This window comes from Aphidius gifuensis, linkage group LG5 (genome assembly GCF_014905175.1).
Source record: "Aphidius gifuensis isolate YNYX2018 linkage group LG5, ASM1490517v1, whole genome shotgun sequence".
Taxonomy (NCBI): domain Eukaryota; kingdom Metazoa; phylum Arthropoda; class Insecta; order Hymenoptera; family Braconidae; genus Aphidius; species Aphidius gifuensis.
Window position 1 is genome coordinate 7,832,865 of NC_057792.1, and position 15,859 is coordinate 7,848,723.

At 29.2% G+C, this 15,859-nt stretch overlaps 3 protein-coding genes across 5 annotated transcripts; 1 reads left to right on the forward strand and 2 right to left on the reverse strand.

Moving 5' to 3' along the window:
* Positions 1-3,826: 3,826 nt before the first annotated feature.
* Positions 3,827-5,871, reverse strand: LOC122857478 (malectin-B). The gene is made up of 4 exons (XM_044159663.1): positions 5,570-5,871; positions 5,052-5,435; positions 4,728-4,968; positions 3,827-4,635 (listed from the first exon to the last, which is right to left on the reverse strand). The coding sequence occupies exons 2-4, from the start codon at positions 5,412-5,414 to the stop codon at positions 4,427-4,429; spliced, it is 813 nt and encodes a 270-aa protein (XP_044015598.1). The 5' UTR covers positions 5,415-5,435; positions 5,570-5,871; the 3' UTR covers positions 3,827-4,426.
* Positions 5,872-6,658: 787 nt separating this feature from the next.
* Positions 6,659-9,319, forward strand: LOC122857480 (RNA-splicing ligase RtcB homolog). Its single transcript, XM_044159664.1, has 6 exons — positions 6,659-7,063; positions 7,146-7,341; positions 7,456-7,820; positions 7,894-8,364; positions 8,456-8,620; positions 8,695-9,319. The coding sequence occupies exons 1-6, from the start codon at positions 6,968-6,970 to the stop codon at positions 8,920-8,922; spliced, it is 1,521 nt and encodes a 506-aa protein (XP_044015599.1). The 5' UTR covers positions 6,659-6,967; the 3' UTR covers positions 8,923-9,319.
* LOC122857481 (multiple inositol polyphosphate phosphatase 1-like) lies at positions 9,091-12,577 on the reverse strand. Of its 3 annotated transcripts, none has more exons than XM_044159665.1 (7): positions 12,173-12,577; positions 11,579-11,889; positions 11,390-11,515; positions 10,771-10,915; positions 10,609-10,703; positions 10,180-10,484; positions 9,091-10,088 (listed from the first exon to the last, which is right to left on the reverse strand). In XM_044159665.1, exons 1-7 carry the CDS (start codon positions 12,354-12,356, stop codon positions 9,914-9,916), a joined length of 1,341 nt encoding a protein of 446 aa, XP_044015600.1. In that variant the 5' UTR covers positions 12,357-12,577; the 3' UTR covers positions 9,091-9,913. The 3 variants fall into 3 exon arrangements, with proteins under 3 accessions (XP_044015600.1, XP_044015601.1, XP_044015602.1); XM_044159666.1 differs by having other exon boundaries at positions 9,091-10,089; positions 10,286-10,484; positions 12,173-12,519; XM_044159667.1 differs by lacking the exon at positions 11,390-11,515 and having other exon boundaries at positions 12,173-12,519.
* Between the last annotated feature and the right edge of the window lie 3,282 nt (positions 12,578-15,859).

A 15,859-nucleotide genomic window follows, 5' to 3' on the forward strand; every position in this document is an offset into this window, starting at 1 on the left:
CATGTATGTGCTTTATTTTAATTAACTCATAAGTCATTATCTAGGGGATTAATCGAAAAAAGTAATTCTTTATAAATTGTTTAGAATTGAATTCTCAATAATTAACTCCACTCAACCCCATGTCTATCTGCAATAGATTACGATGTACAGAGACTTGAAGTAACATAACAATTTTTTGACATTGTGTGACATTTTACATAATTATATTGTAGAATATCATCTCTCGCGGCCAATCCCAGAAATAAAACAAAAATTACAAAGCAGTATAGTAATTTCTATTCAACATGGGTTTTAATTTTTAGTTAAAATTTCTCTCAGTGTATTAGCAGTTATTAGTATATTATATCCTATTTTAAAAAAATACATAGTTGACGCTTCAAAATGGCTTCTGGTTGGCTGAGATTTAATGAATAGCCTATAATAAGTTGATAGACTCTTCCTGCGATTCACAAATCACAATATATGTATAGTATATATCGTAAAAAAATAAAAGGAAACTGAATAATGTGAAATTTAAATGCAATTATTAATAGAATAGAGAATTATTTTCAAATACCCCGGAAAAAAAAATGATATTCGAATATTTTCGGAGATCATGCAGACATCCATGGAGTATAGTCGAAGATGTCACCTTTTTCCACATCTCTGAATATCCAACCATTCTCACATATAGTCAACGATATTTGAGGTTGTATGTAAATACATTTTCCTGAATTTAATTTTCGATTTTTTTTTTTAAATATTTAAATGAAATAATTATCTATTTGGTGGAATTTTTTCATAATTTTCCTCTTCGCGAAAATCCAGATAATTAGTGTCAAAGTTGGCAAGGGCAACTTTAACACGCAAGCATATGGAGTATAGGTACGTATTTTTAAAACTCTTAATTTAAATTTTGATTTTTTTCTACAGATTTGTACTTTGTAGAATTTCAAAAATTATGAAAAAAAAATTATTTATTTCCTCAACACCGTTTAAAAGGTATTGGCTAATTGCTTTTGAAATTTACGGGTTTCAGCCGGCTGAATTACATTGAAAATCTGAATGTTTATTGCTGGACTAGTATTAGTGTCTGTAAATATAAGCCGGCAACACTCACACTACTTAGGACGCATCAGTAAAGTGGAAAGATTTTAGGCATGAGAGGGCGCTATAATTTTTTTTTTTAATATGAGTTTATAAGCACCCTTGTGGACCCAATATAACCCTGGTGGAAATATTTCTCCGGAATTTCTCCTGATTGCTCCGGAATTACTCCGGATTATTCCGGAATTGGCTCACTTAGAAAAAATTCGAAAAAATACGAAAAATCGGTTGCAATTCCAAAATACTCGAAATCCTGTGTAAAATGAAAGAAAAAAAATGACCGAAAAATTTTAATGGGCCAATTCCGGAGTGATACGGAGTTTTTCAGAATTTTACGGAGTGTTTCCGGACTTTTACGAAGTATTTCCAGAATTTTACGGAGTTTATCCGGAATTTTACGGAGTTTTTCCGGAGTTTTACGGAGAAATTATTTCCACCAGGGAAGTCGCCCGATCATGCGATTTACATACAACCTTAAATACTTATAGAGATAAAATTTTTTGGACATCTCTCAATCTGTTTCGTCAGATCTGGCTAGATCCGTATCACTGTGATCCAGGCATACCCAGATAATTTTTTTCGAATAACTGGAAACAATCCTATATAAAAAAGAACAAGGTACTAATAGCTAACTTCATGTGACGCCGCTTTATTCGTGATTCTATTGGCTGATGCTGTCGACACATTTATTTTCATTCGCTCATATACACATACACGTTATACGTTCGATACATTCAATAAATCGATATATTTAAAATAGTGGCTAAGTTAATTTAATATGCAATTCAATGGTTATAAATACTATTGAGTAAACTGTAAAAAAAATAATAGACAAATACCTTCCCTCATTGTCACAGATGCAATAATGTCAAAAATATTTAATTTATTTATAAAATATTTTTAATAAAAGTGCCATTGGAGCATCTTATTAAAACATTAATCGGATGCAACAATTAAATCAATGTCAATAGTGTCATTGTTATTGTGTTGTTGTATTCGGTGTTAACATGTTGTTCCAACTATATATATTAATACATCAACAACAGCATATACAACATTAAAATGGTCAAAACTTAATTGAAAATATTATTAAATCAAACACATTGCCATCAGTTGCTAAAAAATTGAGATAGGTTATAATTTGTCGAAAAACATGAATGAGATAGTAATAAATATTTACAGATCCCATCTAATTAGCCTAAGTTTGATGGAATTAGAATAAGCTGTTATACTTATTCTATTGGAGTTTTTTTTGGAGAATATTAGAGTGAAGTTAATTTTCTTTGGGAGTTAATGGTTTAATTAATATTGATTAATTAAGATTTAGGGGTGCAGGCAGCCTGAACTTTTTTATTTTTCATTTTATTTAGGTTTTTTTTTTTTTGCAATCGATAGATAATTTTTTGGAGAATCATCATATGCAAAAAAATCCCATTGAGAGTTCTTCAATTTATTATTAAAAAATATTATAACTTTTAAATTATTGCTATGAGCTGCTGATTAATCATTCTGGTCCATTGCGCATCTCTACCCACTAATCCCATACATTGACAAAGTGACAGCATTATTTTTATGATTACTCCAAGTTACTCCGAAATGTTTATTTATGATAAAAAAGTTCTTGAACATAAATTTATTGTTTTCTAATTTAACCTTTAAAAACCAGGAGTATGATAGAGATTAGAGTGCATGGAGGGAAAATTTGGAGTAGGGATGCGCAATGGACCAAAATGATTAATCAGCACATAGCAACAATTTAAAAGTTATAATATTTTTTAATAATAAACTAAAGAACTCCCAATGGGATTTTTTTGCATATTATGATTCTCCAAAGAATTATCTATCGATTGCAAAAAAAAAAACCAATACAAGATGTCATGGATTCATAGATAAAATTTTCATGGTTAAGAGATAATCTTCATAGTAATTAGTCTTAAAAAGTCCAATTGTAAATGATTGTGAGCTCAAATTTCAACAATAAACAAAAAAAATTTGCTCTGGAAATGAAAAAAAATTAAAATATGAAAACTCCCCTGGTGGAAAAAAACTCTCCGGATATCTCCTGAATCGCTCCGGATTTCTACGTAATTGAGACTTCCGGAAATAGAGTTTTCTAATAAAAACCGCGGTCATTTAAAAAACAATTGATATTCGTCAAGGCTTTGGAAACCTTGATAAGGACCCTGGTGGATTAGGATTTTTAATTTTTAATACTTTTAGGATTTAATCTAAAACTTTTTAGTCTTAATTACTTTAGGTTTCAGACTAAAACCGCGAAATATTTGGAAACAAAACTCATTTTTTCTTGTGTCAAAATCCTATATTATCTCAATCCAAGAAAAATTTTGTCCAAAACCTCAAGATTTGAAAATTTACTTTTTTTTACATTGTGAAAATCTATCGCTTTTATTTCAAACTTTTTTTCTAGAAATAAAAAAAACAGGAATTTCTTATTTTTTTTCAAGAAATAGTGGTTTTTCCTCAGAGGCGATCAAATTTTGAAAAACACGTTTTTTAAGACTAATTCGACGTCTTTTCATAGCCAGAGTATTTTCATTTTTCAATAACGCGGACTACTGGCCCCAACGAATGTTACTCAGATTTTTTTTTTAAAATACTTGTACTTCATCTTTACAAAATTGATAACATTATCAAATGCTTTATTGCTTGGTTTTTTTTTTAGCTAAAAAAATAAATAATATTTGTTAAAATAAAAATATAATAATTATAAAATAATATATTTTCTTTTAATTTTTTATTACTGTAACAATAGTTTTTAATATTAATTTTATTCACTCTCACGCACATCCATTACAGATCTTTTTACAAATAATCAGTACTTTGTATTCTTATTAGCCAGTAAGTATAATAAATACTATATAATCTTTAGAAAAAACGAAAAAAATAAATATTCATTAAGTTTAAGTGACTGTGTTGATTAAGTACTTCAGTGCATATTTTAAACATATATATATAAATATATATATATATTTTTCAAATATATTATTTTTGTATTTTCGCTGTGGTTTCTTAGATATTCTATCAAGGCCGATGAGCTGAGTATAAATAAAAATATATAAAATAAAATAAAAACAATATTGTAATCGTAAAAATTGGATAATGATGAATAATTGAGTAACAACCCGATAATTCTCGTTAATTCTGACAAAAAATAATAATTTGGTTTTAAGGCTTATTCAAGCGAAAGAAACTATTGAAAAAAAATAATTTCAATCAGTTTTTTTTTCTTTGATATTTAGTTTGATGGTTTTTTTTTTTTTTTTTTTTTTCAATGATAACTTTAACAAACTAATCATGTTATCAGATTTCATAGAACTTTTTACAACTTGCAGAGACAAAATAAAAGTGGTATAAATGCCCCAATTGCAACAAAAACCGGTATCATTATTGATGAATCATCAATTGAGTAAGGATCTGGTGTTCTGGGTCCACTTGTGTGTCTACTTTTAACTGGTACTTCTTCTTCTTCTTCAGTTAGATCTGAATATTCTTCTGGTTCCTGAACAATTGGATCCAATTGTGGTACATCTATAAACAGAAAATTAAATTATTAAATAATATTAAGTAAGGATATTATTAAACTTTTTATATTGTTTTATTAATTAAAAAAAAACCCATACCATCAATTGATCCTTTTATTACTGCAATTGCATTAATTTTTGGATTATCTCGATGTCCTTTTATAAATTCAACACGTATTTTACCACCAAGTATTTCAGAATCTGCATCATTATAAAATAATTTACCATTCAGTACTGTGAATGATACGTACTCATCATGTGATCTTCCACGTCCAACTTTGTCAAAAATATCAAGCTCAGTTACAACAGTGTGATCACCATTTAGAACAACGTCAAAAACCTTTAAGATATATATTTTATAAATAAATTTGGTGAATTATGTAAGGAAAGATAAAATATAAAATAAATTAGAATTATTTTTACTTTCATATTTGCAGAGTTAAAATAAACTTCACAAAATTTCAATATCATAACATAGTCTCCGTCTTCAGTTACTGGAATATCATATCCAAATGTTGAGTGATGATATCTCTCAGTTTGATAAAGTACTTGATCCATTGGATGTACTCTGTCAATTATCAATTGTTTTCCATAATCTGATGATGTACCAACTTTATCCATTAATGGATCACGCATGTATTTAATGCCATGACTATCAATAAATGTATCACCACCAGCATTTATTGCATAAACAACCTCTAAACATTCAGCTTTATCAATACCAAGCAAATTTATTGCCAACAATATTGAACAAGTCCATATATTCCATTTCATGTTTTTCTTCATATCATTCAATATTTTGTTTATCTAAAAATTAATATTTTTTTAATTCTTTAAGCATAAATTATAATTATTGAAAGATTTCTTGTGTTTATTATTATAAGTATAAATTTATATTTTTTTTTTTTGTTACAGGTTATATCACACAATTATCAGTTTACCTTTTTTAAATTTTATTTTTTTTTTGTTATAAAATCAAAATATTATGATTTGTTTATACACTGACAAGAATTATTAATTGACACATTTTTCTTCATTCAAAACCGGCTGAAAAAAAACTTGACTAGATGTTTTTTTTATGTTTTCTTTGAAATATGCCACGTACAGTAGCCACGTAATAATACAGTTGTTATCAGTATCCTACATTCCATACTAGACAAATTCCGGGGTGCATTGGGTTTCCCAGAATCCAAGACATGGCGAGGGTGGGGCAGTGATGGGTATTTGGGTAATTCGACGATTTTATGAGTATCATACAATCAGACGTATTAGGTGCGTTACAGGGATTGTAGGTTCTCACTTAACGATCCTCTCTACTTTTTTCCCTTTTTTCTTCTGATTTGCGTGGAATTGGAAGCGCAATAACGAAATTTCACGCAAGTTTTAGAGTATCAAGAGGGATCGCTAGAGGTGGGGATACCCGCAGGCTCCCGCAAGTCAAAGAACGCACCTATTATTTGTATAATACTGTATCGAATACAGTTTTGAGTATCGAATTATCGATACCTCTATCGATGAAAAGCAGATTTTTAAACAGCTTATAATTGAATAATTATTATAATTAACATTAAATAACATCAAATTTAGTTTTTGTCGACTGTGTTTAATAAATTTTTGAGAAGAATCTGGCTTTTTTTAATTTAAATGGAAGTTCATTCTTAAAGAAAAAGTTAAACTGGAAAAATTCAGCTGTTAAAATAGAAAATAATATTTTAATTGTAAATCCAATAAGAGTTCATGAAAATAATTCAATAAAGAGTTTGATCAATAAAAATTATCAATTGTTTTTATCGACCTCACATTATTGCACTTGCGGCATATACAACAGATTTTTTTTAGTTCTTTTTTTTTTTTTTTTTCGATTTATCATTTTGTTTTATTCAAGTTTTTCAAGCCACAATTTATTCATTCGTTGATAAATATGGAGCAATGACATCCAGTAAAAAACGTATACGTTCTAATATGAAATCAATTTTGTATGAAATATATTTTAATATGTTTAATACAGTTTAATAATTAATCCAGATATTAATATGAAGTATTAAACATGTGCTAAAAAACGTTTAAAATGGCGTCGGAGGTATTTATCCTACAGTTTCTTACAGTATCTTACTGTAGGTGTACGAAATCTCAGAAATTGACTATTTACCCAACACTGCTACATATTTATACAACTATTTATATTATTTATTTATTTACGTAGATCAAGTTTACAAATAACCTCCAACAAAATATAATATTAAAAAATTTATAAACCTGTAATTGTTTTTTTTTTTGGAGCTGACCGAAAAAATTACTTTTTGAAATATTTTATATTTCAAATATTATATTATTTTACAATGGTTGTAAGATCATATGAAGATGAGCTTCACTATCTAGAGAGGTTAACAGATTATTCTTTCAGAATTAAAAAAGGCTTTCAGCCAAACATGAAGGTAAATATTGTTTTATTTATATTAGAAATATTGTTCATCGAATACAATCATAATAAAATGTAAACAACTTTTTTTTTGACAGGTAGAGGGTATTTTTTATGTTAACAAGCAACTAGAATCATTGATGTTAGATGAGTTAAAACAATCATGTCGCCCTGGAAATGTTGGTGGTTTTTTACCAGGTGTAAAACAAATTGCAAATGTAGCAGCTCTTCCGGGAATTGTTGGAAGATCAGTTGGTCTTCCAGATGTTCATGCAGGCTATGGATTTGCTATTGGTAAATTTTTAAATGTACTTCTTTAAACTTCTTTATTCTAATAGAAGACTGGAATACAGAATTGACAATGAACTGAATGTTTTGTTAATTTTTTTTTATTGCTATCAATTTCAGGGAATATGGCAGCTTTTGACATGAACGATCCAAAATCAATTGTTTCTCCGGGAGGTGTTGGTTTTGATATAAATTGTGGTGTTCGTCTCTTGAGAACGAATTTATTTGAAAAAGATGTTCTGCCATACAAGGAAAAAATTGCTCAAAGTATGTTCGATCATATTCCGGTTGGAATTGGTTCAAAAGGTATAATTCCAATGAAAGCAAGAGATTTGGAGGAGGCTTTAGAGATGGGTATGGATTGGTCATTACGTGAAGGATACAGTTGGGCTGAAGACAAAGAACACTGTGAAGAAAATGGTAGAATGTTAACTGCCGATTCATCAAAGGTCTCAACAAGAGCTAAAAAAAGAGGCTTACCTCAGGTACAAATATACAAAATATATACTTTTATTCATAGAAAAAAATAATAAAATGATCAATTATGTTTTTTTAAAGCTGGGAACACTTGGTGCTGGTAATCATTATGCTGAAATACAAGTTGTTGATGAAATTTATAATAAATCAGCAGCGTGTAAAATGGGAATTGAAGAAAAAGGACAAGTTTGTATAATGATACATTCAGGAAGTCGTGGTTTTGGTCATCAGGTTGCAACTGAAGCTCTGGTTAGAATGGAAAAAGTTATGTCAAGAGATAAAATTGAAGTTAATGATAGACAACTTGCATGTGCACAAATTAATTCTGAAGAAGGACAAGATTATTTAAAAGCAATGGCTGCTGCTGCAAATTATGCTTGGGTCAATAGAAGTTCTATGACATTTCTCACACGACAAGCATTCGCAAAACAATTTAATGTTTCTCCTGATGATTTAGACATGCAAGTTATTTATGATGTGTCACATAACATTGCAAAAGTTGAAGAACACATGGTTGATGGAAGACCTAAAACACTATTGGTTCATAGAAAAGTTCGTTGACATATTTTATTTTATGATAATTAATATTAGATAATTTTTTTTGTATTATTTAATGTAACTATGTGTTAATTTTTTATTTTAGGGTGCAACAAGAGCTTTTCCACCTCATCATCCTCTTATTCCAGTGGATTACCAACTTACTGGCCAACCGGTACTTATAGGTGGTACAATGGGTACCTGCAGTTATGTTTTAACTGGAACAGAAAAAGGAATGCAAGAGACATTTGGATCAACATGTCATGGAGCTGTAAGGGTTTTTTGTTTGTAATTTATTTCAACCATTGTGAAGCAATATAAAAATTATAATTTATGTCATTGTAGGGTCGAGCATTTTCAAGAGCAAAATCTAGAAGAAATCTCGATTACACCGCTGTACTTAACAAGCTTGAAGAAATGGGAATTTCTATCAGAGTTGCATCTCCAAAATTAGTCATGGAAGAGGCTCCAGAGTCTTATAAAAATGTAACAGATGTTGTTAATACTTGTGATGGCGCTGGTATTTCTAAAAAATGCATCAAACTTCGACCAATTGCTGTTATCAAAGGATAAATTGTCTAAATAAGTAGAGTAAAATTTTCTTTTTTTAAGCTTTTGGGTTCGTTTTTCATACCCAAAAGTTAATGAATCTAAGATGAAAGCGAAACAAAGTTATTTTTTGTTTTGTGATATATTTATTATTTATTTTTTTTGTCATTTTTTTATATATTTTATATATACTTACCTACATTTTTTTTTTTTTTGGAGTATAAAAACTACAAATGTTTGCGACTTGGATACTAATTAAAATATCTTCTCAAGATTTTCCTTACGAAACAAAATTTTGATAATAATCTGTTCCTTATTTATATCCATAAGTAATAGTTTCAATTCAAATTGCTCAAAGAAGTGATTCCATGTATGTACTTGCTAATTTCTACTGTCTCAAATACAGATTATTTTCTCATTATATTACTAAACTCAGCTATTCGCTGACTGATTGAGTGATGAGCTGACTCACGAGTCACAACTAAAATTCAGTTAGCCAAAGAAGGTCCTGGAAAAGTGGAATTATACACTACGTTGCCAATAAAAAAAATAAAGTCTGAACTAACTAAAAAAATAAATATAATGTGTTATTAATTTCTATACCTCTTTTCACTTCTCGTGCTTTGTGTATTAAATGGTGAACCAAAAAACAAAACCATTAGAATCAAGAGATATAAAAAAATAGAATTTATTTGTACATTTTCTGATGATCATTGACAGGTTTATGAATATTGACAAAAAAAAAAAAAAAACTATATATCTATTTTGTTGTAATTTATCACATAATTTTATAATATCTTATAACAATGGTAATAAATATTATTATTAAACAAAATATGAAAGTTGATATTACTCCTGGCTTAAATCATCTAGATTGTTCACATTTATAACAATGATAGTGATATTATTTCACAAATTGCAAAATTCATTTATAGAAAAAAAAATATATTATCAAAATATTATAATTATTTTATATGATTAACTTTTATAAAACTAAAAAAAAAAACAAAGAAATTTACTCATGAGATGGGTTTGCGAGTGCACACATTTTTTGGAAATTACAATTTTCAGGTACAAGAGGGTAGTTATTTTTCATCGTATCAAGTGGACAAGGAGTATTCTTTGGACAGCCTGGAAGATTGAGAATTCGTTCTTGATGTTGCACGATAATTCCAGGACCAGTATCACAACTTAAACATAGAAATTAATAAATTTTTTTTTTTTTTATTTTAAGAAAACCATCAACTTTTATATTAAAAAAAAAAAAAGAAAACAAATTACTCGTAAAGTATAAACGCAAAATTGGTTGCAAAAGTATTAATTAAACTTGTTCGCCAATTTCGATTTCTTGATTTTTCAAATGTGTCATAACGTAGCGGAAACTCATCTTTTATAATATTTAAGAGTGCAAATGTTTTTAGTATATTTGAAGTGTGTGAAAAATATGCTGATATTTTATATTCTTGTCGCTCATCGGTAAAAAATGTAAACATATCCACAAGAACAGGACAAGCTTGTTCGTAATTTAACGGATATCCATAACCATCAGTCCAGTATGTCTTCAAATCTTTTATAAACTCAAATATCTAAAATAAAAAGTATGCAAATAGCAGCATGAGCAAAAACGTATATGAAGAATAAATTTAAAAAAAAATACATAATAAAATAGGAGTTGTATATTCTATTGAATAAACTATCTTGTATAATTACTTTATAGTCAGATGATTTTAACAAGCACCATGCGGACTTGGTTTTATTCCAGGCTGTTTCATATGAACACACGTCATAAATGAGCCGAGCGGTTTCTAAAAAATATTAAATCACATACCTATTAAAAAAAAAAAGTTTGAGTTTCAGTAAAAACAAAATTACCTAATGTTACTTTAACTCCCAATCGAGCTGAAAGATCATCAAGCATTTTTCGAACCACAGTGCTACTTTCAAACATTTCATATTGCTCAGAAGCCGTTCGGTTGTTATTTACCCAATCTAGCCAACTATCGCAAGTACTAGAAAACTGTAATGAAAAAAAAATAATTATTTTAATTTTATAAATTTGAAGGCCTGCATGCAACAACACTATGTTCGATCGGAAACGGGTAAAAGTAGTGTTCAACGGCCAAGGGAGACTATGAATTATGAAAATTTATATTGTCCCTTGGCCATTGAACAATTTTTCTACCAGTTTTCGAGCGCGTAGTGTGTTGTTGCAAGTAGACCATCAATTATTGTATACCGTTTTTATCCTCCGATTTATGTCAGATTTTACATTTCTTTTAACAAAGTAGTATCATGTTTATTACTATAATTATAATTGTAATTTTTCTATTTTCAGTGAAAACTAAAAAGTTGAAAAATTTAAACTAAAAAAAGCCGATGTATCTAATATTCCTCGAAATATCAAATTTCATAGATACTTTATACTCCAAATCGGTAACATTTAAACAACCGCAAACAGCAAACACAAGTGTAAAAAAAAAAAAAAATTTACTTGTAAAACTGCATCTTTTGATACTGGTTTTGGTAGCCAAACTTTTTGAAAACTATTATTACCAGATAAACCAATAGTAAAATATCGAGCACTTTCAGCTGTTCTCTGCTTGTTAGTGAATTTTAACTACAATTAAAATGACTTAGTTAAAAAAATTTTTCAAGTTTTTAATAATGACAATTTGCTTACCTTGATTGTCTGATTGGTGAATTTTTTCGGCATAAGATTTGGAAATCTTGACTGATATCTTTGTCCGAGACCAAACAATTCCTGTTCTCCTTCTTTAACCAACATTCTTGGTTGACTTGCTTCCGTAAATTGTGTTTTCCAATTTTTTAGTCTATTAATTTGTACTGTTGATAAGTTACATTTAGAAAGATTGCACTTAGTCAATATTTGATCACGCAGTAGCTGAAGATTTTTTGTTTCAGAAAGTATATTTGGTTCTGGTAAGCGTGCTCCATGGCGAATCATAAACCAAATTTTTTTGGCTGTACAACCTACAATAAACATAAAATTAAAAAAAAAAAAAAGTAAAAATGAAGAATGTATAAGTCAAACTAAGTTTGCTGGAGATTAATTTTTTAAAGAACAAAATTGGTATTTCTAGTCTGTTTTTAAGAACATGTGATTTTCAATAATAATTTCAAGACTAAATTAAAATAAATAAATAAATAAAGAGTAATGAAAATATTCGTGTATATGATGAACAAGTAAATACCAATTTTTACATGTATAGTTTGAAAAAAATTAAATTAAATAAATTAAATAGCTATATATTACCCTTAAATTTGATTTCAGTCTCATTATTGTTTGCTACGAATCTATAAGGTGTCCTTGTATTTAATCTGCACCTATAACTTGCGAAGTTTTTTGAACATTTAAAATCACTCTTGCTTGCAAAACCTACTGCAATTAGTTGAATAAATACATAATAAACAATACAACAGTGTATTCTATTTTTCATATTTATAGTTCATAACAATAAAATCACTTGTAATAAACTTTCTACAATACTTGGTCAATTTGACAATAACCTTTACTTGACTGCATGTTATGATTAGTCATTATAATGGAACAGCATTGATAAATCATAAATATGATAAACATTAAATATTGACAAATAAGGTGCTTTCTTTTGGGTGTTTATTTTTTTTCCTGTTTATTTTCACGCATGCGCAGTTGAATGCGTAGTCAGCAAATAGTCATTTTGCAACAGCGTAGGACATAAGGGGCTGGATCAGCCATGTTTCAATTTTTATTTTTTAAGAATTATTTGTTCGACGCCACTGTTCTCTTCTCATGTTTGCATAATATGCGCATGTGCATGATCATGCGCATTAAAGTGAAAAAAAATAAATACACAAAAGAAAGCACCTATAGAGTAAAACCGGCAAAAAGAATAACGAGTTATTTTATGCGCATGCGCGAATGTTGCATCAGCAGTCCAATTCACAGTACCCGTATTCAGCAGTCCAATTCACAGGGCAAATTTTTTACAATTTAGGGCTTTTTTTTGCCGGTGATGGCGCTTGTCAAATTTTTTTTATATAGATTTCACATACAAAATAGAGTGGGTATAAGTAGAGTGGTGCCAACAGCGAAAAGCTGCCCAGAAGTGACGTATATTTTACGGAAACATTTAGTGCCCTCTGCACCAAACATGGCGTCTGGCGGTCTGGTTATGAATATTATTAATGTTTGTTGTAATAAATAAAGTGACACAGAGTAAATAAAAGTATGCAAGCAGTATGAACAAATTGATTTTAATTTTAAAAAAGTGATAGATTACAGTAAGTATATAATTAATTTATATAAGTATATTATTAATTTATATAAATTTTGAGTATTCAATACCAACGTAAATTTTTTTTTAATTATGTAAAATGGTTGGAATTGACAACATTAAAATCAATTAATAAAAATAAAAATATTATTTGTCAGTTTATCTGTAGTGTTTTGCCTCTTCAAATATCTATATTTCTATCATATTTATATTGAAATTATAATAATATATAAATTTAATAATTATAACCATACTATATATATAATATCAGAATATATAGGTATATTTATATCAGTTAAATTCAAATAAGTTTTTATAAATATAATTTGAATATGATTAAAATAAGTTATTAATATAGCTGTGTTTATTTAAGTTATTTATTGAATTATTAAATAAATAATTCAATAATTAATTTAAGAATAATTTAATAATTAAAAATATAAATTATTCTTTATTTAAAATATATATTTACTTAATTTATATATTAAATTAATTCTTTTCCTTCTAAACTGTTCAAAACTCCCTCTTCTCCCCACTCCATACAAAAAGCAGGAAATGGCGGACCAATCAAAAACCAGACGGCTATTGGCACCACTCTACTTATACCCACTCTAATACAAAAGCTCTACTAGCGCCGCCAGTAGAGGAAAAAAGCCCTAAATTGTAATGCCCTGTGAATTGGACCGCACCCGTATTCACAGGGCAAATTTTATACAATTTAGAGCTTTTTTTTGCCACTGATGGCGCTTATAAATTTTTTTTTATATAGATTTTACATATAAAGGCTCCACGAGCGTCACCGGTGGATGAAAAAAGCCCTAAATTGTAATGCCCTGTGAATACGGGTGCTGCAGAGGATATTCTCATTAAGGCGTTTTTTTTCCGATGGTGGCGTTTGTGGAGCTTTTCTATGTGAAATCTATATAAAAAAAATTTTGTCAAGCGCTATCAGCGGACAAAAAAAGCCCTAATGAGAACAATTTTGCCCCGTGAATACGGGTGCAGGGCATTACAAGTCATACTGCTCGACAAAAATCTTTTGTGCATGTCCGAATTATTATTCGAGTAGGAGCTCGGAAACATTCGGCAACGCACACAAATTCATTAGGTACTTTCTTTTGTGTATTTATTTTTTTTCACTTTAATGCGCATGATCATGCACATGCGCCTGTCATGCAAACTTGTTGAGAAAACAGTGGCGTTGAACAAATAATTTTTCAAAAATAAGAATTAAAACATGGCTGATCCAGCCCCTAATGTCCTACGCTGTTGCAAACTGACTTTTTGCTGACTGCGCATTCAATTGCGCATGCGCGAAAATAAACAGGAAAAAAAATAAACACCCAAAAGAAAGCACCTATTGTGTATACGTGTGAACCGAACGGATTATTCGGACATGCGCAAAAAATTTTCAAAAATTTTGTCCATGCACTATAGAAAAAAAAATCTACGCGCATGCGCCGTACAACTTTAATTAGGCAATTAATATTAAATGTTTATTTAATTAATTAAAAAAAAAGTTGACCTCGGACAAACATTACAAATATATATTTGGAATGTACAAATGATTTCCTATAAAATACAATCATAAATTAATTTTTACAGCTGTTCCTTATAATTTTTCGGCTAAGTGCAACATAGAATTTTGATTAATTAATTACAATTAATGAGGGGGGTTACAAATAATTACAAATACATTACATTGAAGTACAAATCGATTACAATCGATTACAATCATTAGTTTTATGTCGGCCCGTCAATTGTCGGCTAACTGATTACAACCGGCTAATTTCGACCAAAATTCTAGTAATTATCTAGTGATGATAGATCTTGCTGCAAGAACTTGCATGAGATTTCTATAGCGTGGAGACACTGCTTTATTCCAATTGTGAAAAGTATTTTTATAATTATTATTAATAATTAAACAATAATATTTTTTTGATTTGCACCTATTAAAATTCATGGAAAAAAAATCATGTCTACCACAACAAAATATCAAAAATTTTCTATAATCACTATCTTGAACTTCCGGGCTTTCGAGTGATTTTTGGAACGTACCCTTTATTTTTCTTCCTATTTATTTTCGCGCATGAGGAGTTCAATGCGCAGTCAGCAAAATGTCAGTTTGCAACAGCATAGGACATGAGGGGCTGATAGGCTGTGTTGTTTTAATTCTTATATTTTTTAAGAATTATTTGTTCGACGCCACTGTTAAGTGCTTTCTTTTGTGTATTTACTTTTTTTTACTTCCATGCGCATGATCATGCACATGCGCCTGTCATACAAACTTGAGGAGAGAACAATAGGTGCTTTCTTTTGTGTATTTATTTTTTTTCCTGTTCATTTTTGCGCATGCGGAGATGAATGCGCAGTGAGCAGGAAGTCAGTTTGCAACAGCGTAGAGAATGAAGGGCTGGATCAGCCATGTTTTAAATCTTATTTTTTTAAAATTATTCATTCGACGCCACTGTTTCTTCCTCAAGTTTGCATGACATGCGCATTAAAGTGAAAAAAAATGAATACACAAAAGAAAGCACCTATTGGCGTCGAACAAATAATTCTTACAAAATAAGAATTAAAACAGAGCTGATCCAATCCCTCATGTACTACGCTGTTCCAAACTAACTTTTTGCTAACTGCGCATTCAACTACGCACGCGCAAGAATGAAAAGAAAAAAAAATAA

Excerpts from the sequence above, each read along its gene's own strand:
- LOC122857478 (XM_044159663.1), bottom strand. The coding sequence starts at position 5,414 with ATGAAGAAAAACATGAAATGGAATATATGGACTTGTTCAATATTGTTG. Across the intron at positions 4,969-5,051 it reads TTAACTCTGCAAATATGAAA|GTTTTTGACGTTGTTCTAAA; the intron begins GTAAAAATAATT and ends TATATCTTAAAG. Across the intron at positions 4,636-4,727 it reads AATAAAAGGATCAATTGATG|ATGTACCACAATTGGATCCA; the intron begins GTATGGGTTTTT and ends TTCTGTTTATAG.
- LOC122857480 (XM_044159664.1), top strand. The coding sequence starts at position 6,968 with ATGGTTGTAAGATCATATGAAGATGAGCTTCACTATCTAGAGAGGTTA. Across the intron at positions 7,342-7,455 it reads AGGCTATGGATTTGCTATTG|GGAATATGGCAGCTTTTGAC; the intron begins GTAAATTTTTAA and ends TATCAATTTCAG. Across the intron at positions 7,821-7,893 it reads AAAAAAGAGGCTTACCTCAG|CTGGGAACACTTGGTGCTGG; the intron begins GTACAAATATAC and ends GTTTTTTTAAAG.
- LOC122857481 (XM_044159665.1), bottom strand. The coding sequence starts at position 12,356 with ATGAAAAATAGAATACACTGTTGTATTGTTTATTATGTATTTATTCAA. Across the intron at positions 11,890-12,172 it reads GACTGAAATCAAATTTAAGG|GTTGTACAGCCAAAAAAATT; the intron begins GTAATATATAGC and ends TGTTTATTGTAG. Across the intron at positions 10,485-10,608 it reads TAAAATCATCTGACTATAAA|ATATTTGAGTTTATAAAAGA; the intron begins GTAATTATACAA and ends TTTTTATTTTAG.